The sequence below is a fragment of the Orbicella faveolata genome, unplaced genomic scaffold, assembly GCF_042242905.1.
Source record: "Orbicella faveolata isolate gen_17 unplaced genomic scaffold, um_ofav_v1 contig_15, whole genome shotgun sequence".
In the NCBI taxonomy this organism is placed as follows: domain Eukaryota; kingdom Metazoa; phylum Cnidaria; class Anthozoa; order Scleractinia; family Merulinidae; genus Orbicella; species Orbicella faveolata.
The window spans coordinates 6,960,151-6,984,269 of record NW_028301542.1 but is presented as its reverse complement, the minus strand read 5'-3'; the positions used below and the strand labels follow the sequence as shown (position 1 = coordinate 6,984,269).

Genomic DNA, 24,119 nt, shown 5'->3' with positions numbered 1-24,119 from the left:
TTGTATTCCATGTTAATCTTCTCCATCTTTAACCATCCTTGTTTCTTTATGGGTTATTATTATCTCTGGTGTTTTTCTGTCTTAGTAGAATAATATTTTGAGATTTCCTTCAATTTAAAGGTAATTTTGTACGTGGCCAAATTTAACTGAAAATGCTGTGACTGAGCCCTTTTGAGGGTCTATATTGAGAAAGGATGTCAATGGCCGGAAGGTCTAACATACCAACGTGCTTACATGGAATAAGCTGCCTGGCCCTCAGGGTCACTACCATCCCCTCCCCCTCTCCCCCGTTCAAAGCACGTAATGTAGACTTGCCCTCTCGGGTAGCCAATCACAGCGCATGATTTCGTCGATGCAACTTATGTAATAAAGCATTTTTATTGCTGTTCTTTCTAATATTCTATTGTTTTAACAAAAACGTCTCTTACCTACTTTATCGCGTCAAATGTAAACAACACAACCCTACAAAGATGGTGTTTGTTGTTGTTGTTGTTGTTGTTGTTGAAATATCATATATTAAATCTGACAGTTGCCATTAAGGCAATCAATTGTCGCTAGAAATTCATCAACCCGTGACAAAGATTTCATAAATATACTCCATTCTGCAGATTAAATTTTCGCTAGTGCATTTCTATAAGTAAACTTTAAACGTATGTCTGTCTCGATTAAAAAATTCTAAGTGAGAAACATTTAGTAAAATTACCATTTTCACGTTTCTGAGAACAAGTTCCCGTGCAAAAGTGGTCTAGCCCCAGCATGTCAGTTAACCACTAATGGACAAGGGCTCCCTTTTTATACGACAGTTATTAGGAAACAATCGTCTACTTTTTTTTTCTATGAGGATTCTATTAAAAGATAAGAAAAATTTCTGTATCATTTTGTAATCTTTTCTTGAAATATCACTGTTTTAAAATGCGTTTTGTTTCCAGGGCGCTGGAGTGATGTCCTGGCTAGCCTGCGAACGCAGACGTATTTCCGGCTGTCACTTGATTCCGCCAAAAAATAACGTCTGCGAACCCGAGCCAGGAAACGATTCTGTGACGTAATGACTTTCGTTTTTTCTTGGCCAATCAGATTCCATGATAGAATGAAACTCGAGTGCTCCTCGCAGCGAATACCTTGCGCAGTAGTTCTGGGGTTATTTGAGCTAAACTGTGATTGGCTTAGAATTCCAACGTCACAGAAATCGTTTTCTGGTTCGGGTTCGCAGACGTTATTCTTCGGCGGAACCAAGTGACAGCCGGAAATACGTCCTGGCTGAACTCGTAGCGTTTTAATTGACTACACTCACATGAAGTATATGTTGAGTCCATATCGGTCGTGTGGAAGAGGCATTCAACAAGTCGTCACCTTGACAACAGGAACTTGCAAAATAGGACTGTCGGCTTCCTCTATTTCTTTGTCTTCTTGTTTTTTCTCAGCTCCTCCTGGCTCGAGAGGCACCAGTTCCTCTCCATTATTGCTGCTTGTACTTTTACGGGCAGCTTTGTTCCGGCTTGACAGATTGTGACCTTCAAGAACAACTTCCCTGGCGGACACGCGGCGCGCGAGAATCGTGTCAATGTCCACGTCGGCGTATTGTAGCGCGCAATGACGCGTTTCTGTTATGTTGTTCTCCAAGCTAAGGCTGCGTTTGGAATCCGCCATTTCACTTTCTTTGTCTAAGTCGTAGTTTTTTCTATGAATCAATGGAATTGTCAGAAAATTACACGGGGAACAAGAACGGCTGTCTCTTGGCGAACCCTTGTATCTATAATTGTTATTACTTTTCATGCTGCCATTTTGACTTTTATACGAGCTTCCGCGATGTGACATGTTACTGCTGTTCCGCGGTGATGCGCTAGGGGACTGGTGCGGAGAACGCCCCGAGCTCAAGCTGACTTTACTTCCGGTAACTCCTCGGGACGTCGGGATTGTCTCGAGTTGTTCCTGCAATCTGTTGCGCAACTTCTCTATAGCGGAGTTACAAACGCCTAAACGGCTTAGAATTTCCAGAGCGTCTATCTGAAAGTGTTTGGTCCCTATGGCGTAGAGATACGGATTTGTAAAAGAGTTGATCGGATAGACAAAGACAAGGAAAAACTGAGCGGCTGGTACAGCGATCAGGGCCTTCCCATATATGGCTATTAGGCTGACGAGCGCAATCGGGAACCAACAAGCGAAGTTAGTGATGACCAGCATCGCCATTCGCTTTGCTACCCGACTTTCTACGCGATTTGCACTCGTCCCATGTCCCGCACCTCCAAGGCTGCAGTACATTCGTCCATAACAGAATAGAACGAAGAAAAACGCCAAGCCATTGGTTGCTAGGAGAAAAGTAACGTAAGCTTTAGAAACAGCGCTTTGCACTTCAAACGGAAGACAGATCGCCACTTTCTGATAACTGCTGACTTCGAAAAATGGAAGACCGGCCACTGTTACAGCAAAACCCCAGCCTACCCCCATTAGTACAACTATTTGCTTTGTATTCAAATGCTTATAACGTTTCAGAGGATGAACGATGGTGAAATATCTCTCCACTGTGATTATCGTCAAAACGAATACAGCAAGCTCTGTGGAGAAAATCGATACAAAGCCGGCGATTTTACAACCATTGCGATATTGCCAACTGATGGCGAAGTTTTGATATTCACTCAGCGAGTAGAGGTCGGCGCTTGCAATCATCAACAGAAACATTCCCATGCAGAGATTCGCGAACGCCAAGTTGCACATCAGAATCTTGGCTATTGAGATCTTGCGTTTGCTCAGCAGCAGGACGAATAGTTTGAATGAGTTCCCAAAAATCGCGAAAACTAGGACAAACCAAGAGCAGACGCGTAAAGCGTTCGAATCCAGCAAGTCACCGCACGGATTAAACGCGTCATTCAGTGGCGTGCAAGTTAGGTTTTCAAGCGAATCTTCAGGCGGCTTAGTGACAACCGTGTCAGGATTAAAGCATTCGTCGGGAGGCAAAGTAATCACTTTATTTGGTTTCTTGCCGTTTTTCGAATCAGGAATGTCCCATCCACTGGTAGATTTGGTTGATGGGCGTACAGTTATCGGTGGCACGGACGTTGTAGTGGCGCCCTTAACGCAAATTTTCGCCGTGGGTCCTGTAGACTGACCGCTCGGTAGCGTAGAAACTTCCGCGAAGGCGTCTTTTTCAGCTTTGATAAGGCAGCAGTGAAAGGGATACTCCACACTGGCTCTGGTTAGACGCTTGAAAGAGACGATAGGTATTTCCCATAATGCTTTCGCTCCCTTGATCACGAGCGTTTTCAAACCCTCAAGGTCATCTCCAGGAAGGTAGGTGATTTGCGTCCCTTGGAGATCTCTGAATGAAGAAAAAAAAAAAAAAAAATAGAAAAAGAAATCAATAGCTTACTTCAAGTGAAAAAGTCCATGCCTTGTCAAGTTTAATGGTGAACGAAAAATATGAAATCGTCATTTAAGGCAAATTTATTTGAAATGTCACCGTATAAGGTTGTTTTAAATAAAATGGTGTAACGAAGGGATACTTAAAATGTATTTCCTGACAAAAATTAATTGTCACTTTAATAAAACATGTGACATCAGATTTAACCCAAAGTTCTAAATCGTTGTTCATCGAATTAGTGAGATCTTTAAACTGTCTGATTTCACCAATAGTTATTAATTCCTCATTCTTTTATGAAGAAACGTTTTAACTATAGTATCGGCAGAGTAACTGTTTCTGCGCTAAAACTGCTGGCAACAAACTGACTGAGACTGTCTTAATGAAACCTTCTCAAGAAGAACGATGTCGTTGACTGCAAAACTGCTTCGGTTTGTTACATATCGACAACTAAAGTAAAGTAGTTTCCCTTTTGGAAAAGGAAAGTGTTGGTTTAGTCACCAATAACTGACTTCCTCTAAGTTGCTTTACACACTGATTGCTTAAAATATCGACTACTTATTGTATCGATAACCATATAACTCTCTAGTCCGAGACCCGAAAATATCTCGCCCAACATCCGAGCAGGTGCCTCAAATCATCTCCAATCCACGAAGCAAACCTTCTGAAATATTGAAATATTTCTTAGCCCAGAAAGGACAAAAACACCTCAAAGTTATACCCTGCGATGTTTATGTTACTGCCATTGACCTTGAAAAAAAAAAAAAAAAAAAAAATGGCCGCGCGAAATCCTGGGGGCGAGAAGAGCGCGTGCTTCTCGTCCCCAGGATTTCGCGCGGCCAGTTTTTCCTCGCAGTTTCCTTTCGCGTCACGCAACGACGGACTAAGCAAAAGAGGGAATATTTGTAGTCAAGATTGCTAACTATGAATGTGATATGCACTGATAAGTTGTATACACACAATGATCGAAGTCGAGTTCCTTGGAAAGCTTTCTGTCGTATGTCCTTCAGTCTACTTTCTTCTAAATACCTGTTAATGGACACAACAGAGCAAACCTGATTCAATACATTACTGCTGATAATAACGAAATATCTTTTCACCTGCCAGGACTTTGTCCAAATTGGAACCAGGTTAGCGAAGTTTATACTCAATAGACTCATAATCCCCTGGCCAGCCGCCAGAAACTTACCCGCACCCTTTCAACGCCCGTCACCAAATATAACAGACACAATGAGGCCTCCGACAGTACGAATCCCTAAGTATAAGCGCAGTTCGTAAACCCCGACTGTAAACACTGTTATGTTATTCTAGAAGACTAATATGACCCAGCTGACTACTTACAATTGATGAAGTTTAGTGTTGTTGATGAAGACTCTGTCTGGAATCACTGTAATGTGTGTGTACTTTAAGTCACTGAAAAAGAAAAAATGAGAGAAAATAAATTTTTCAATGTAACCTCGTCCAGGCTCCTTCGCGGAGGTTCGTTGGCCTGGGGCGCTCGCCGTAGACGGGGCAGTATCCGCTGTGCCGGATAAATGCAGTCTCCCATCTGTCGCAGGTAAGTTTCTGATGTAACAGGCTAATTTTCCCCAGCGTCGAAAGCATTCATATGAAAATGTGTTAAAACCTGCACGTTCATATTCAGGAAAATCAAAGTCAACTTATTTTTATATGAAAAGTTTTGCACAAGCATTCGTTCTGAGAAACGGAAAAACGAAAACTCGGGAGTGGCCAAAAAATAAGCAGAAATATTCGCAGAAATTTTCAGCAGAAGTAGAGTCGTACCCATGCCTCGTGTGATCTGTTATTGTTGTAAATGAAGGGGACTTGGTACCGAGTTTACAACTATCGAACAGTGTCATTATGGAATAGTTTAGAGAGAAATCTTAAGCTAAGAGAATCTCTGAATATTTTGAAACGAAAATTTCGAGGTAACCTCTTAGGTGAATTTTTATTTTCATAATACAATATTGTCTCTTAATTCTATTTCATATCATTCTTATTATTCCTTGGCACATTGACTTATTTCATTTTAATTTTAATGTAACATAGTAGTAGTATTAGTACCTAAAAGCCCCCATGGGGAGTGCTAATAAAATTTGTATTGTATTGTAGGAGTCTGGCGCGTAGATCTCTCCTGCATGATTCGGCCACTTTTTCGCGCCATTTAAACTTTTAAAGCAAATAAACGGACTTAACTTAAACCGTGAAATGTTTTGATTCGTAAAATATACTTACAGTATTTCAAGTTCGTGGTACTTTCCCAGTGTTCTAGCATCCAGTATCTTGACTGGATTGTTAGACATTTGCCTGAAAGGAAGCAAAGATGTGGTGAACTTAAGCAAGTCGTATTAAGAAGTTTAAAAATGTAAGTAACGGCTGCTTACGAGCCAAGTGGTCAATCAGGCCGGCGTTTATCTCTGGTGTCTGTAGCATGAAGCGACTAGGAGTATTTCTAATCCCCCTTGGATGGGATGCTAGTCCATCGCAGGGTTAACCCCCAGAATTATATTCGCCGGTACCCCATTTATACATCTGGGTGGAGAGAGGCACTGTGAGAGCAAAGTGCCTCGCCTAAGAACATAACACAATGTTCCTGGAGGCGAGCGAACTGACCAGGAGGGCACCCTGCCCGTCACTTTTAAGGTGGCTCAAAACAGTTTCCAGTGCTTTGCAAAACTTAGATTTTGATGAGTCATTTAAACTACTTTTTATCAGTTGATGCTTCAATCATGGTATCAATAAAACGTCCAATTATTGCTGAACACGTTGTTATCATTTTCGTGACACAAGTTTCCATAGCATCAGATACGACCTGCTTAAGTCACCTTCAATTTCAGCTTTAATTACTCATAATTAAAAAAAAAAAAAACGGCAAGGACAGTTAGATCCAATACGCAAAATATCGGGCCAGCGCGCCTAATTATAATTTAACCCTGACTGAAACACTTTGTTGTGCAAAAAAGACCGAGGGTCTTTTTTGCATGGGCCTCGCTACGCTCGGTCCTTACTGCCAAAACCTTGGGCCGATATTCTGCAAGCACACTCCTCGCGGTCGGTTAATAAGATATTTTTCCCTACGTGTTTACTTTGGTAAAATATGTAATTATTATTACTAATTGCTACTAAGGTGAATAAGGAGGTTATACATACAGAATCGTAATGAGGGAATTAGCATCTTTAAAAACGGGAAGCACTTCGAGCTGGTTAAAGTTTAGATTTCTGTGGAGAAAAAAAAAAGGAAAGATTAGCCTTAGTTTTAAGATCAAAACCAAATTCTTGTCACTAGTGTCCATAGTCGAGTCTCTTAAAGGAAAGTTCTAGTTAGGGAAATATCTTAACAAAAGACGTTGATTATCAACATCTTATTGAGCGCTAGTGAAAAATGCCAGCCTTATTAAAGAACAGTAAACCCTCTCCTTCAGCTTTAAGCTAGCTTTTGAACTTGAACTAACAATAATGGTTCCCGAACAAAGAATTCTGTATTTTGACACCAATGTTTACAATAAGGTGTTTGACAAAGTGCAAACAACAACAACAACAATAACAACAACAGTAACAACAGCAACAACAACTAGAAACGGCAGGAACACCGGTTACCAAGGACAATATAGCAAGGACAACAACAACAGCAGCACTGAACAGTGACAGTTGAAGGATGACAACAGAGTTCAGTAAAACTGATGTACATTTTTGTACCGCCACAACAAGTTTCACTTTAGGCTACGCAGTTACAATATGGTGCAAGATGTTGCATAGTGTAACACTGATGCAACAATGTCCGCAAATGTGTTCAACATATAGTGCCAGCGATGTTGCAATGCACGCGATTGCGTTGAAATGTGACGTGTGTTTGGCCGGAACTCTAAATAAGACAGACCGCGAAAAATAGCGCCCAGAACAACAACAACAAAAAACATCAACACTGCAAACTTGACAATTTTCATCACTTACAAGGTAGCCAGTTTGAGCTCGTCAAATGCACCATTAGCGATTTCTTGGAGTTTATTGTTGTTCAGTTCCCTTTTAAGAAGAAGAAAGATTAATGTTCAATGCTGCATTCAGTAAACATTCTAAAACACATCCAAACTAGCACAATAGGAATTGCTAATTTTCAACTTACAAAATCTCCAACGACGTCAGGTTAGAAAATGTGTTGTCTTCTATCAGTCTTATTGAGTTATTACCCAAAAATCTGCAAAGTTGAAAAAAGAAAAAAAACGTTTACGCAGTAAGTGACACAACAAATGCTTTACTAGCTTTAGTTAAAGTTTTCGAAACTTAGTGTAAAAAATATAACCTTGTTTTTTTTCTTTCGTACTGCGCACCTTTACGGTGCAAAGTTACCTCGCGGTGGATACATATTAGATATTAAATTCATGGCTGCGCGGAAATACAAAATTATGCTGAGAGCGTTGAGAAAAGAAATTTCGTATCTCCGGGCGGCCATGCTCCCAAGTTGTAGCTATCATATAAACAACAAAGCTAGAAATGCCAAACCATTTTTCTCTGGCTGCAAAAGGCGCGATTTATTTTGTAACCATGGCAACAGTAATGTCATTTTTCACGTATGAAGATGACATGTTATTTCTACAAGTAAATATATGCTTTCGCGCGAGAGTATTTCATTGGTGTTTATATAATATTAATATACATGAAAAAATTACTCTATTCTGATCGGCTGAGAGCAGTGCAGTTCAAGTGTAACACTAGTGCAAAAAGTGTAACACCAGTGCAAAACGTGTAACACCAGTGCAAATCACACAACGTAATCCTAGATTATGATTGGCTGAAAGAAAACAGGAAATTTTCTAAGCCAATGATATCACGCAAAATGATCGCTAAAATTCAGTGCGGAAACTTTGAAAAAAGCTTTTTCGAATGAGAAAAATTGGCTTCAAGAAAGATCTTCCAGCATTTCCCTCACGCGAATTTGTTCACGTTAATGTTATTAATAAGTAATCATACGGTTTTTCTCGTTCAGTTTGGAATTAATTAGTACCTGTGAGTTTTTTAAAAAAGTTGAAATTGCACTCGCCGAAGAGGCTCATGCAATTTCACCTTTTTGAAAACTCACTCGTGCAAATTAATTTCAAATTGAACTCGAAACCGTATGATTACCTTTACTAAATGGAATTATCGTTTGCAAATTAACAGTGTACGTGGTCATTTTGGTGGAAAATAATATAAAATGAAACCATTCTCTCCACTGGATTATCTTTGAATGCTGTCAAACAGTACACATGCATTAGTCCCGTTTCATTTTGTTTGTCAACAATTTGTACTGTTCAATTTGGCGGGAAATTCTCCCCGGTTTTTCCAGACAAATGGGAAACTTTCTTCGTCTCCTTCGACACTACAACGATCGAAAACACTCATTGTTTCCATCGAAACCCCATACTTCTGAAAACGCTGTCCGTTGGAGACATCTGAAAATAGCCGGAGCCTTGTTAATTTCGTGATCAGTCTGGACAGCGAGAACGGATACTTCATAAAATGCCGACGTCATTCACATAATGTGCGCATGTGCCAGTGACAGGTTTGGTGTTTCAGTATGGCGTGTTAACGTTTCGAGCGTTTTATTTAAGCGTTTTATTGTGGACGGGAAAACGCTGCGAAAACACTGGTGTGGATGGGAAGCGTTTTGGAAAGTTAACTGCAAAATTACGCTCAATTCAAATCACGTGATGCTATCAATCTACTTCTCATAGTTAATTTACTTACAATTTCTTCAATGATCGAAGATCTTTAAAGATGCCTGGCGAAAGACTGCTTATTTTGTTTCCTCTGAGTTTCCTAAAGTAAAAAAAAAAAAAAGAGAGAACAACAACAACAACAAAAATATATCATGCACACATCCAGATGCAAACTAACTCACTATTTAAAACCTGTGATTGGTAAAGTGTATCGCTGTTGTTGTTTTGCTATGCAACTTATCAGCTTGCTCGACACTAAAATTTACCAAAAAACAAAGTTTTCCTCCTCCAAGAAAGATATTCATGGAAGGGATGGAAGGGACTAGGAAACAAAAACTTCCATTTCTTCGTCTACCTTATTATACCTTGTGCCTCTGTTTCAAAACGAGTCTTAGTGCGAAGCCTTTTCTCATGATATGAAAATAAGTTTGAATTGTAATGGTATTTGGATCAAGTGGCGTACAATTCAGGGAGTAATCGCGCGAGTAATTTCAAAATCGGACAAGCGCGAAGCGCGAGACCGATTTGAAATTACGAGCAAAAAAAAAAAAAAAAAAAAAAACCGCGCTACTTTTTCATCCAATCAGAAGTAAAACCAAAACCAATCGTGACTCGTTCGTACTCGTTCTCCCGCGCTTTGCGTCAGCTGCTTGCAAAACTTCGAATTTTGGTTGCTGCGCTAGATTCTCTCTGTCCTTTGTGATTGGCTGGAGTGATTACTTTGGCTTTGGTTTTACGACACTGAATCGAAAACAGCTCTAATGTAAAACCAATCTCGTTCCCAGAGCCTTCGTTCCCTTTGACCAGCGGTCGGAAAACGAGAGCTCTTGGAGAACCATTTTGAAATAACCGAATTCTGGTGATTCTGTCTATCCGGTTTCACTGCGCAGTCTGCATTTACAGCGCATGCCTGAAATGGTTGCTCCCAGAGCTCTCGTTTTCCGACCGCTGGTCAAGGGGAACGAAGACTCTGGGAACGAAATTGATGTAAAACCGATTAGTGTAAACCGATTACTTTTCGACAATAAGTGAAAACAACTCTATATAATAAACATGACGTAAAAATTAAGGCGCCATGTCTTGAACCGAAGCTAATGAACGCACTTACAATTCTTCCAGAACGCTAAGATTGAAAAATGCGTCTTGGTGAATGGTCTCGATGAGATTGTTGTCAAGATACCTGTAATTAAGAAATTTATTAGTTTTTCTACATGCAACTAAAGAAAGTTATTGTGATAACAGGACCATGACGACTGTTCGAATTCAATTGTTAATTTCACTAGCGCTATCTGACTAGGAAAAAAAAAAAAACCCTTCATATTTTCCTGCTTTGGAAGGAAGTTGAAAGGAACTGAAGTTGTTTTCCACAATCTTTAAAAGAAGAGAACTCCATCGCGAATAGAAACTGCTGTTAAATTAAAGGACACTTTGCTTTCGGAAATATGTGCCTAAATTTAAAAAGTTAATATGAAGAAATAAACGAATTCACTTATCATCCCATATGACGTCATAAGATGTGATATCCAACATGATAACACAGTAAAAAAAACAACAACCAGAACAAAACAAACAAACAAACAAACAAACACATGATGACACAGCTAGTGGAACTACCAATTAGATAGAAGTTATTTCAAGACTCAACTACAGATGTTAAATAAGGTACTCACAATTTCTTCAGTTTCTTGAGACAAGTGAACATGGCACGCTTTATTTCTACAATTTTATTGCGGGATAAATCCCTGTAAAATAGAAATTAAACAAATCTAATGCACTTTGGTCTTAACAAGATAGCGATTAAATAAGGCGAAACCTTTTAGCCCCGCCGATTACTTCTCAAGCAATATTCTAATTTTTCTTTCTTTATTTTTAGACTATTTTTAAAGATAACGGAACGGCTTCTTATCGAAATAGGATTGTCAATTGAAAATACATAGTGATTTGTCTGAATCCCCATATTCCAATAGATGCAAACCACCCAAGCTAAAGAGGTCTATTATATGTCTTCGTTTTCGATCGCTGGATTCACGGAGAGAGGAAAGTTGCTCTAGTTGTAACTAAAATAAAATGTGTAAACATTTGAGTGGATGATATGGAGGAAATACAGCCGTTTTACATAGACTCACAATTCTTCTATGTTTTCAGTTGCCTCACATGGCTCAGAGTTAAATGTTTCGCACTCTTCATCAGTCATTTTACTGTAAAAAACAGTAAATAAAAAAGTAAATACCAAATAAATAAACAAATAAATAAATAAATAAATAATGAAGACTGATACCAAAGCAGCAAGGCAAGCTGTATAAAATCATTTTTTCCTGAGGGGACGGAATAACTTTTCTTTATATAGCGCTCAGGCCGTATATATTGATATAACTGTTTCAATGCTGTTTTTTTTTTTCTCTCTCTCTCTCTCTTCTTGTAAATTTGGCAAATCAAAGTGATTGGTTGGTTTTTGTTGTTATCTATGCCGCGAACGTGTACAAGTCACCTGTCTGTCGGAAAAGTCTCAAAAACTCTAAATACATTTTTAGGTTCCAAGATTATCGGTCAATTTCGCTATCTTACTGCAGGATGTGTACTGTCCACCTCTCTCTAAAGAGTTCCTTTATTTTCAAAATACTCAGAATGATTAAGAAAAGATTCATATCACTCTGTAGAGATCTAGAGCTCAAACATTTATCAAACTAAACAATATAAGCATATTCAAAGAAGTCGCGGAGAAAACGGCTTCCTACATTGTAACTAAGATTCATAGAAGTCTTAAATATATATTGTAAGTTAAAGGAAGCAACCAAACTGGTTATCACGGTTTAATTTAGTGCTGGCTTTTGTAATGGCGTTTATGAAGAATTTACATCTCACAGGCTCACAAAATTTTACAATTTGAATTACTTTCTCCAGCAAAGCACATTCTCAATAAATAATTTGTTTGCTGCTAGGAAACATACGGAAATAGGCACTAAATATTTATGTTTGTAAACACGCTTGTAAAATAGCGGCAAAAAAACAGCTAAGACGGATTAAGCCACGAAACAGTAAATAGATTATATACTTACACGACTGTCTTGTTTAAGATACTTTTCGCTTGCATTGAGCAGTTCTTCGCTTTCGTTAAAGAGATGATAAACAAGAACAGAGCCAAGATGAATCGTGGCGTTTTCATGGTTGAAGTCAGTTCCTCGATTTGTTTGAAGATCTGATCTGACAGCTGGAAAACAAAACCAAAATGTTAAGCGCTTCACAAAATGTAATTCAAAATGTGTAGAGGTACTTATTACTTACGAAAAGCGATATTCCCTCGCGGCGATAATTACATTTCAAAATAATCCATTTGATTAGGAAGCGAGCTTTGACAGGTCCTCAAGTCAACGTCAAAAAACGAGTTGTCAAAGCTTGCGTCAATACGCTTCAGAAAGGCAAAGTGTCTTCAATTTCGGTCTTCAATACTTTGCAATAAATGCATGTCCAGAATGCTTTTAGCTGAACAAAAGAATTTTCATTAACACACAGGAGTCTCTAATACAAGAATGGTTCGAGAGATTATAGAGTCCGCATTGCTTAAGCATTTATCTAAGCAAGGGTGCCTTATCAGGTAATTATCACACGCCAAAGCAACTAAATGCTTATGCGATACGAAATTTATTTAGTGCGTATAAACTCGATTTAGTTATTTCGCTGTTTCTTTGTTCATTGAATTAAAATGCAAATCGATCTCTTGTTGTGATCGAACAAGGAGTTGGTGATTACAGTTGTCATTGTACTATCGATTTTGGCTCAAAAGCAAGTAAAATGAATAAAAATATCGGCAGGCAAGCGACACGAAAGCAAATCTAACAGAGCTCCATGTCTGAAACGCCAGAATTATTCTAATTATCAATAGTTATAAAACGTTCAACTCTTTTTAAGCACGTGATAAAGCGTCAGAAAATATAACAAGCGACGCTTTCTTATATACAAAGATCGTTGTGTCAAAAGGTATTTTCTCTTTAGTAATCTCCATACATTTCTCTTAGTACAATTTGGAAGAATTACTGGATATATCAACCCATTGAACCCCATTATATGCCGGTCTCTATGCATTTCTTATATTTTACTGTAAGGAAAATTTGATTCTGTTGGCCCCCTTTATCCTCTTTAAACACTGTTGTCAAAATACAATTTTCCATTCTGGTCGTCTCGTTTCTCTTACGATCACAGTTGCGAGAATTTGTTTCAATTAAAATGAAAAAAGCGTAGCTCCGGCTATCATTGTGTCGTCACAAGCTTAACTGACGCTTTTAAGAAAAGGTAAAGGTTGCAATGAGGTTTTTCCTTCATAGCGGCAACGCACTGGAAGCGTGACTAAGCACACTCTGTTTGAAGTTACTGTTAGAAATAAATGAACTAAAGCAAATCACCGGGTTTGCAAAACAGTACTGCGTACGAATTGCGGGCCTATCAAAGCTTTCTTTGGCCCGATAGTCGAGCAATTAAGTAAATCTGTTAGCTGGTGGAGGTCGTACATCACTTGTATCCAAACAACCCATAAAACGACTCCATGAAAGTGTGCCCAGAACTTGACACTACGATTCCGATTAAAATGATTAAAAATCTGGGTCGAATTAATGATGTAAAGTGATGCTGCCTAATTGAGACACAAAGTATTGTCTGTCCATATGAGGTGGATTTCTTCACGGATAGAATAATACTCCTTATTAAAATCAACACGGATTCATTTACCCATCACACCTCACAAGTCAATATGGCAGCTTGAAAATCAATTTACACAATGCAAAATTGCTGTTTTGTATACAATATTGCACATTTCTTAACGCTTCGCTTTTGAAATGGTTGAATCTTTAACGCAATTTCACACCAAGTTCTGAAAAAACCCGGGAGTCCTAAATCATGGCTGGACAAAATTGTTTTCATCCTAAAACGATTCGAGTGTACAGCATGCTTTCTCGAAAGTGAAACAAAATTAAAATAATAATTTTTGGTTTTGTTTTGTGCAAACAAGAAAGAATTGTAGCATTTGGTCAGCTTCTTTTACCACTGACGTGGTCTAGGTTGTATTTATTTAACAATATCCAACAGACAGAGATGAATATCGAAAAAAGAAGAAAATATGAAACCTCAGACGTCTACAAAAGTCGGCTAGTAATACTGCCATGAGCAATAATGCCATTTGTCGGTATCAAAACATCACACCGGTAATTATAGGATTAGGTATGCTCGAATTTTTGAAACAGAAAGTAGTTTTTATTGGAGATGCTAGAGCTAAATAGCAATACCGAGACCCAAGTTTTGGCAGACACAGTTTATTTCACCAAAGACGGCCAACAAATGAAATATGCAAAGTTAAATCAACACTTTGGTCTATTCCTGTGATGCTTTAGAGTTGGTGAGTTACATATTACAACAACAAAACAAAGGAAAAGAGCTTTTACCTGAAGTAGTTCGATGTGGCTCACATTTAAAGTGTGTATGGACTTGTATGAGGGTGAAAGAAAGACCAGAAACACTGCACTAAGTCGATCACCCGCCAGCCTCTTAACAAACCCCAATTCAATCTAAAGCGAGCAGGTTAAGGCAGTTTAGTTAAAGGATAAAATTGTTATCCTTTAAGACGATTGGCTGCTTGATTTGTACAAAACCTGACGCATTTGTCACCGCTCAAATTGTAAGTTAAACAAACGGCAGCTGCGCAAACGTGTTTCCCTCATGTAAAATTACTAATTCCATGGAACCAAATGAAAAATAACGCAAAATTGACAAGTGATTCACAAACTTCATTTTGCCGGTATGAAACGTGACCCATTTCGGCGCTCTCTTGAAAAATGATCAAATATGACGGCTTGAGTTGAAAACTTTCATCATCCTTGTTTGATTGGGGTTCCATTTCACCGAAGCATTACCGTTATGGCGTCTTAGATTAAACAACATGTAATGAGAATTCACACACTTTTACTACGCTAAGCCAAACTTGATTGGTTCGGCTAATAAATTAAGGCCAAGAATACAAACCTCGAAGAAATTGAGTAAAAAGATACTTGTATATTCAAGATGTTCACTCCTTTTAATATCGCCAACATTTTCTTGACACTTGCACTATCCTTGAAGAATAACATGACAGTTCCATCTCAGATGAAGACACTTGTTCAACAATGAATACCACAATATTTTCCAGCTGACTGCATAGAAACTACATGAATATTCTTTCACCTTGTTTGCTATATATATTTTGGTTTTTATACGAATTTTTTTCTCATTTTACCTCTTCTAAGTTGCGCAATAGATTTTTGCCACCAACCAGGCCAATAACTTAAATGCTCATTAAATAACTGTGAATTTATGTTTTTTCAAATGGTGCACATCATCCGCCATTCAATTTTGTTTTTAGTTTTAAGTTTTTGTTTCGACTCTCCGACCTTCTATTAATTAAGTCGCAGGGAGGCGTAAAAGATAGTAAAATAAAAAGTATTCTTAAAAAACAACTTTATTGCTAAACTTTCAATAAAATAGTGGCGAAATAATCAAAAATAAACAGGACCCGTCATTGTATTTTGTGTACTGTGGCCGGTATAGTAGAGAAATAGACTTCTATTCGCTGCTTTTTTAATATAGTTTTTCAAGCTGGGTCGACTGTAAAAACTTCTAATGGAATAAATAAGAATGTAGGAAATATAAAACGTTTCAGCAATTCAGCGAAGGCAGAATATGCTTTCTTTTTTTGATTATGATCCAGTTATTACCCTAGAGATAACAATTACTTAGTAACAAGATAATTTGCATCTTTTGCAAGGCACAAACATTGAATAGAAAAGTCGTCCCTGTTTCGTTTTATAAATAATAATTTTCTTTGACTACTGACAAAGGCAAAGAACAGAAAAGGGTGGTAAATATTACCCGTTCTGATTTCAAACTTCTACAAGGTAATTCAAATAATCGAAAATTCATCACTTTATCGTTGTGAACATTTCTCGAAGCTCACGCGTCTTTGTTTACTTGATGTTACCATAACAATCATGTTCTACAGGCCTGCACCATCCAAATTGACTTTTTTTGTGGTGAATGTTTTTTAAATTGTTATTTTCAATATCTTAAGTTAAACTCTTGTCCTTAGGCCATCGTAGCTTGATTAAAAATAAAACACAGTTGTTTGTGTTGAATTTTTAATCTTTAGTTGGTTTCAGCATTTTAATATCATTTTCAATTTTTGTGGGTTATTTTGGCGAGTTTCCGGTATTTATTGAAATTCTTAAACTCCTTGATGGCTAAACTAAATTTATAGCAAAGCGCGCGCTAGTCCTACCTAATTCCTATTATTGAGCCATCATGAACGAAATCTCTATATACGCACGACCGTGTGTATATAACATGACGTGTGCAGTTTCAATTTAACTGCAAAATTTTCGTCGAGTTTAGTCCAAGTTGCTTTTGTGTAACAAGCGAATTTTTCATTGACAACTTTAGAACTGAACCAGGTTAAGCGTTTTCGTTCAACTGTTGCTCAACTGATTGAGGCGTGTTAGGGTCCTAATGACCTTTGTTTTCCTTCATCGTGCATTGTGAAAACTTTTTAGTCAATGACAAATAGAACATGTTTTGGCGCCTAAGAATTGGTTCATGCTTTTAGCTGTGCGTACATCCATAACTCGATATACGCATGAACGAATTCTTTAATGATGGCGTTCACGCTAACCATGAACCAATTTTTTGATGATGGCTTTTGAAATCTACGAAGTCATGTGGCCATGATCACGTGACGCTCACTAAATGAAAGACTTTAGATACCTTACTTACTTGATCCTGTCAACCCCAAGTTTCAAAAACTCAAAATACTTAGCTCAGTTTTAATAGCAAAAACAATAATACAAATGTTAGGAAAGATGAATAACAATAATAATATTAAAATGTAAAAGGTGGAATTATTATGCCGCAATTTAGCGCCGAGTTGGGCGAACAAAGAAATTCGTTTTGGTGAGCACGTTAATTCCTCTTAATTTTGTCTCCAAAATTTTCTACAGTCTTCTGTCGATATGATCTGCATAACAAATGTCATCAGGTTTTGTTTCTTACGCATACAGTCGAACAAAAGATCTCAATGGTGAAAAGCTGGTACGGTGCATTGGGTTAACTTTACCATATCATGCAAAAAATTCAGTAAAGCCATCCTCAGAATCAATTTGTATTTCTCTTTTAAAAAAAAAAAAAAAAAAGAATATGAAGATGCAGTTAAAGCAGAAACTCGATATTTTGTTAATAGCCGGCAATGGCCCAAGCCTTGCTGCGCTTGTTAATTATTGCGCCTTGTTAGTCATTTGAAGTAATTCGTATTTCATTCCTTCGACAATATTATTTCAAGGATTTCCACTGAACATTTTTACTAAAACGTTTGCGCTTTTTTTGAACATAATTAACTGACATGGAATAAAATTTTGGAATTATCACTGGGCCAGGTGAATGCAGCTTTGAAAACTACAGAAAAAACAATTTACAAATAATCACACGAAAGGGCTACAGGGTTTACATTTGGCTTTGAATAATATCAGAAAAAAAAAAAAAAAACAGCTAGACGTGGTGTTGGAATGAACTTACTAAATTGTATGCATGGAAAACGTTATGTGAAACATGAATGTGACGAAGAGTTTTGGTACAAAGGCGAAGTAAAAAGGAAAAATGAAGAAATATAACAAACACGTATGCAAAATATTTGCCTTTCAATTAACTATATCCATCACATTTCATTGTGTGAATTCATAAAATGCAAATACTAAAGCCAATTTTGGTAATTTGGTATGCTTAGAATTCCATTTAGCGTCGCTAATGAATTTGTTCAACAAGATCTTATCTTCTGACTTCAAATTGCAATCTTTTCTGAAGTTTAGTCATTATATCACCAAAACAAACAAATCGCTAATAACCCCTTGGTGAGCATCTCTTGGTGCATTCGGCCAACCAGCAGATATTTGAAAGCAAGAACCTTGCAGCTGAAGTCTAATTTTAAACAAAACGCCCACTCAATTGTGTCAATCGACGTGTGCCTTATATTATTGTGTATGATGAATGGAGCAGATGCATCTAGTAATCTTCTGAAAAAGCTACAAAAACAGGAACACTCGGGGACGTTTTTGAAGGCATATTGTACAAAACAGACGTATAAGATGTTAACTTAAGGCAATCTCCAATTTCTGGAAAGCAGGTTACTTTTCAAAAAAATAGGTACGAATTAATACAACGTTTTCCCCGTCAGTTTATTGTGTCGGCGTACCACCTGCTGCCATGAAAAAGTCCTTCATTGATGGATACGAAATGGAAGAATACTAGCTTCTAGAAATGAGAACATAATGGCACTAAATTTTCACGAAAGTGCGAGGACTTATTACAATTACTATCTGCTGAAGCAGTTACCAAATGATTTTTCTTCAGTTTTAGATTGCCCAGTGACAAAATTAGAGTAAGCAAGGAACTCTATTTTAAATGCAAAGTTTCTAAACTAGGTTGGAATTGGCTTACAGTCATGTTTTAAGATATTAGTAAACTTTCCGAAGTTCTGAACGCTTAATGTAATGAAAGTATATCATATATTTGAGACTTTTTGAGTTGAAATCTTCACATTTTTCACTGTCTATGCCAAGATATGACTGCAGTGGCAAACTGAGCGTATACATGAAACAAACCGGAAAGATTCGAGAGTTTCGAGGCATGATGTTAAAACCGTGTTCTAAAATAAATTACCTAAGATCTTAGATCGACGAAAACTGTCTCTATTCCCCATTTAAATGTTCTAGGAACATCTTCTTGATACGCAAAAAGTGACGTCGTGAACTATGAGCTCATATCTACCTGTTGTATTCCCTGTGGTATGGATGTTGATAAAAAAAAATGGCCCTCACGTGTTGTTCTGTTGTTGAACGTCCAAGAGAAGTTTGCTTAATGACTCAGTGGAACTTATCTGTCAAAGATAAAGCAGAAGTAGGTTGAATATTCAGTGAATTAATTCAGTACCGAGTAGTATAATTAAAAGCATGCATATGATATTTTTACCGGCCTCGCTTTTGTCAATATCAATCTATCCTACTTTTGTTTTAAAGGATCATTTGCGGTTTGGCAATTCTCCCTATTTAAAATAAAGCCAGTCTAAACTTAGCATCCTTCCACATTGTAAAGCGGAATAAATTTTCAGTCGCCGGTATGACTAAACTTGTACTCGTATTAACCAGCTGGCAATTCAACCGTTTAAATTAATGAGCTATAAGTTACGAAACCTAACTCTCGATAATGGTGAAGACTTCGAGAAAGCATATCTCACACGTTTAAGTTCTTTTGTGTCACTGTATACCTACCTGCCCTGTTCAAATACATGTATATATATAACATTTATAGACGGGAAAATGATAGCAATTTTCAACGGTGGTTGCCCGCAAGACCCACTAAAAGGTTACGGACGTTAATTAAACACTGCAATCGCGAGGCGCATAAAAGTATTCTACAAGTTAAATTCAAGGTAGTTTTGTCTTTTTCTTAAGCCAAAGGCAATTTATTTATTCTAGAGTATTCCTTAATTTATCTCGGTCACGATTCCTGAATTTTTTCTACTTGCACAACGCGTGAGTTATTTACGAATTTCGTCTAAGAACTTTATCGTATCGAATCGACTCGAATGTGCCACGGAGCCATTAAAGCTCTTCTTTAATTTGATATTAAAATCCGATGATTAATAGTTACGAGGTAGACTTTTAACTTCTTATTGGAATTGTTAATTAATCAACAATTTTTCCAAGTGCCCACGTTGGACAAACCAGGCGCCGGCGAAACGCCGAGTTTTTTTTTATTATCATCTCGGAGTCAACAAGGGCGAATCAGAATATATTAATCCAGCAGAATTGTTATAAAAGATAACAAAGGTTCTAGGGAGGATCCAAAAATTGCGGGCTTTCGAGATGGCCCGTTTGAATTCCAAGTTTTGTGTTGCGTGACGATAAAATGGCGGCCCGAGAGGACTGTCGCGTAGGTCAAAATATGACCTATTTTTTATTTGGTTTTGCTAAGTGCACAGTCCTTGCATTAGGCGCAGAATTAATGTCAATGTGTCGGAGCTCTATAGTGATAGCTTTTCGTTTTCATAGCAAAACTCAATGGCGAATATTTCTGGTAATTCACAGCGACCATGTTGATGGTCAGCCAACCTTACACGTCCGTTATTTATCTTGGTACAGTTCTTATCCTTTTAAACAAAAACATAAGCGTTAACCTCATAAATAACCGAATTCTAAGCTCTTACTCAAATCCCTATAATCTTAACTATAGCTTTTAATTAAACTTTTAAATTATTATAAATGTTACACAGAAAATTTTGATGTAGTCTTAATTCTACTTTGCATTTGCCGGCAGAAATTGTAAGGATTTATCTTTTTTAATGTATATTAACAATTTTATTCTCGCAAATGCTAAAATCTCATTTAAATTTATAGTTCCTGAAAAGACTCATTTTACTGGGAAGGTTCATTAAGGTATCTACGTATGTAACTCTGCGTTTTTGATGGACATGAATCACGCCAATATAAATGGATATTTTTACTGGAAACAAACGCTATCTTTCATGACATATTTAGCTAATGGAATTGTGCACTGAAACTGATCGTATGAGTAAATTTCGAGATTCTTGAAATTCTTCATCTAGTATAATAAAAATTAGCTGTTCGTCCATTGCGATTTTGTCTTTTGCGTTTCTGTCATGACTGTGTAAACACCCTGATATTGTAGAACCAGATTGTAAGGGAGTATTTTACATAATGTTCTCATATACAACACGATATTTCGTACAATGTGTATGTATTTCCACCACTAAAACAGGCATACCATGGCTCGATCGATCTTTTTCATTCTAAATTGAAATTAAAAAAACATTGTTCAACTAGTCAAAAAGGTGTTAACTATAATTCACGACAAATTTGTAAAGCCACAAAACTTACTAGAATGAGTAATCGCTAGTTACATGTTCAGTCAAAAAATCTCGAATTCAGTACCAAAAACTCGTGATCCCACTTCCACAAAAACTTCCACGTGGTGCCTTGGTCTTATTCTGTGAAGAACTAACTTTAAGACTGACTTATGCCCGCTGTTATGAAAGGAGAAGACTATAGCATAAAAAAAACTGAAGACCAAATGATTTTCGGGAAGAGGCATGGACCAAAAATCTTTAAAGTCCCATTGCTTTCATGCAGCACAAACAATGAGACGCCATGTTGGAATTGCCAAAAAGGGCTGGTTACAGAGTTCCTAAGAGCCATTTTCCTTTTTTGCGGTTTCGCTTTGATTGGATGTTGATTAATTATGTTATATTAACGAAACATTCAAATTCAAGCTTCAGATAGCTCTTGGCGGTTTGAGAAAGTTTCCTTTATTGTTTCGACACTCCCCTGAAGGATGGAAGTTTCTTTTAGAAATTTGTTAAAATTTCATACACAGCTTTACCAACAATAATGTCTCATAAATAAACAAAATGGAATTAGCATGAAGTTATGGAAAGAACAATTTAGCTTGACAACTGAACGCGTGGCGTACAAATGTCCGAAAAAACAATAACATTTTCATATTTTCGCTTTGCAATAGAAAAAGATGTTTGGGCGGAGTTCGAAGTTGTTAGAACTTAATACATTATGGTCAATAGTCGGGTTTAACATTTTGCGCGATACATATAACGTATTCCACATCTCATTTCACGCTACAAGACAGCACGTATAATTACACTTGGTGGAGGTTGATATGGCGCCGATTTTGGCCGCTTAGCACATTACAACTCATTACACGAACATATTTGTCTCACGTTAGGTGCGGTTTGGATATTCTACCGCAAGATAAGAAAGCTTTCGTTCGACAACTCACAGCCTTTAATTCATGGGTAAACATCATGGAAACCTTATCATGATGTCGCTGGAGCTACACACTTTGAAATAGCATTGTTCCTTGCACTTAGAGCGTAGCTTTGTGCGCTGTCAATAGAGTGTCGTCCACTTTAACACGTAGCCGTTAGCGTCGAAAGATAACAAAATAGTAATAAAGTTTTAGGTACTGTCTTAATGAAAAGACCCACTTTTCGAATGCTCTGCGACATTTTCAGAACTCCTTAGCAGTCTAATATCATGTTACACTATTATATCGTGCGTTGCAGTTAGTAATTCTGATATCAGTATGGGAATGAAATAACTCCTTTCAATTAATAATATTGAGGTCGGTAAGTGAATTAAAGTACGGTGAAACCCGACTTGTCAAAAGTAAGGCTCATATTACCTTTATCTGATCGAATGGTAAACAGAACGAAGCAACAGCTGAAATGTGGGCTCTTCTTTCGGGTCAAAAAAGTTCATGTCCCCCCGCTGTGAATTACATTCGCTTTGTGGCAAAAATATATGTTTCGTTCCATGGTATATGAAATGAAACTTAAAATTTGATATGATTTTCCGGATAACGTGACTTTTGTCAATAAGGGTAGTTTTCAAAACCCATCGCACAATAAACCAAAGAGATCACAACATCTGCTCGCTTTTTGCTCGAAATGTGTCGTTTTGCTGACTCTCAGGGCAGTAACGTTTATATATTTTGTTATTTGGCAACGAAGATAAGCGAATTTGTTTAGAAAAACATCGACAACTTACCTCGTGTTTGGACAGGCTGTGTGGCTTTCAGAAATAAGCCATTCCGACTGTGTCTTTTCATAAAGAACTTTCGAGGCCCACTCGTTGGTATATTGGCTAGAGTATTTTATGAAGGGTTTCTCGATAACGACGCCTGTCACCTACAAAACAAATTCCGGTTTCGCAAGCAAGATTTAAATTAGCACTATTTGAAACACGGATCTGTTCTGCGAAATGTATGCCTGTCTATAAGTACTAATAACAAGCTGAATAAATAGGGCAAGACCCAGTTATATTTTGCCCTGCCGCGCATATAAACCGCAGGATACAGGTGTCTCCAGGTCTGACACGCAAATTTATCTACCTGATCGTTGATATCGGTTCGAAATACCCAGCAACTGGAATAAATTCAATTTCGTGTCAATTTCAAGACAGCTAAAATGATTAGAAACAGAAATTAGTATCGGATACACACGTTTTTTCTTCACGCCAAATTAGCATATTACCAAATTGATTATGGGTGTCTAATTTCAGAAAATATCTATACTAAACAGACAACCGTGAATTAAATACATACGTGGTTTAAAAGGCGCTAATAAAAATAAAAAGAATTTTTGGAATATTGTAGTTTCCTTAAAAGATTTTGTCTTGAAAATAGTCAAAGCCGCGGTTTATTTCATAATAACTTTAATTATCGAACAATCTTTCAAGGCGTTATGTTTGTTTCATGTATAATTCGTTTCTTTTCTCTATATCAGGAAGCTCGACACCCTTCAAACCAGCGACGCATTGTTTTGCTAATTTGTTTAACTGGCGTTGCCGAATCAAGGACAGTTTGAAACAAAATGTTTCAAAACGTGTTTTATTCAAATAACCTGCCAAGTTCAAGCGAGACGTATTTATCTACAGAACCAAACATGTCTTTAATTAAAATGCCAGATCAAAATATCTTGCTGAACGAGCCTAAATTTGGTGTCCATAGCAACACCACTGCGCGAGCTCTGATTGGTCCAAAATGCTGTTGTTTTACAATGGTACAAGCTTCATGCTAGCTCGTGTATTTTGTTTTGATTTGAAACAGACTGGCTTTCCTCACAAATTGTCGTAATATTGAATAATATAAAGACAAAAGTATATCGTAAGCATTGAGAAGATTGAACAAAAATCTGCCGACATCTCAGTGACTCTGGAAATAACATCTCCGCTACATTTTCGAATTGGAATCTCTCTCAACGTGTTATTTACTTAAACAGAGGTGATTTAATTATTAAGAAACTAAAATGGAGAATAACAGACTTATTTACAAAATTTGGTGGTCTAGATGACTCCCAAGGCTATAAAAATTCGCTGTTAAAGACCCATTGGGTCCATCTCAAAATTACTTCAAACTTAACCTGTAGGAGGGCAAAACATTATAACACCCAGCTATAGAATTGAGTGACAACTGCAGCA

The 24,119-nt window shown here is 37.4% G+C and overlaps 1 protein-coding gene and 1 long non-coding RNA gene across 4 annotated transcripts in view; one reads left to right on the top strand and one right to left on the bottom strand.

Moving 5' to 3' along the window:
• Positions 1-24,119, top strand: part of LOC149113310 (uncharacterized) — a 77,240-nt gene that overhangs the window by 33,942 nt on the left and 19,179 nt on the right. The gene's annotated exons all lie outside the window — the stretch shown is intronic.
• Positions 360-23,124, bottom strand: LOC110055199 (follicle-stimulating hormone receptor-like). Of its 3 annotated transcripts, XM_089288198.1 has the most exons (15): positions 23,032-23,124; positions 22,689-22,828; positions 18,877-18,985; positions 12,105-12,256; positions 11,175-11,246; positions 10,719-10,790; positions 10,157-10,228; positions 9,077-9,148; positions 7,476-7,547; positions 7,307-7,375; positions 6,506-6,574; positions 5,591-5,662; positions 4,694-4,765; positions 4,313-4,381; positions 360-3,313 (listed from the first exon to the last, which is right to left on the bottom strand). In XM_089288198.1, exons 4-15 carry the CDS (start codon positions 12,209-12,211, stop codon positions 1,336-1,338), a joined length of 2,796 nt encoding a protein of 931 aa, XP_089144324.1. In that variant the 5' UTR covers positions 12,212-12,256; positions 18,877-18,985; positions 22,689-22,828; positions 23,032-23,124; the 3' UTR covers positions 360-1,335. The 3 variants fall into 3 exon arrangements, with proteins under 3 accessions (XP_089144324.1, XP_089144325.1, XP_089144326.1); XM_089288199.1 differs by lacking the exon at positions 23,032-23,124 and having other exon boundaries at positions 18,927-18,985; positions 22,689-23,017; XM_089288200.1 differs by lacking the exons at positions 18,877-18,985; positions 22,689-22,828; positions 23,032-23,124 and adding an exon at positions 14,478-14,678.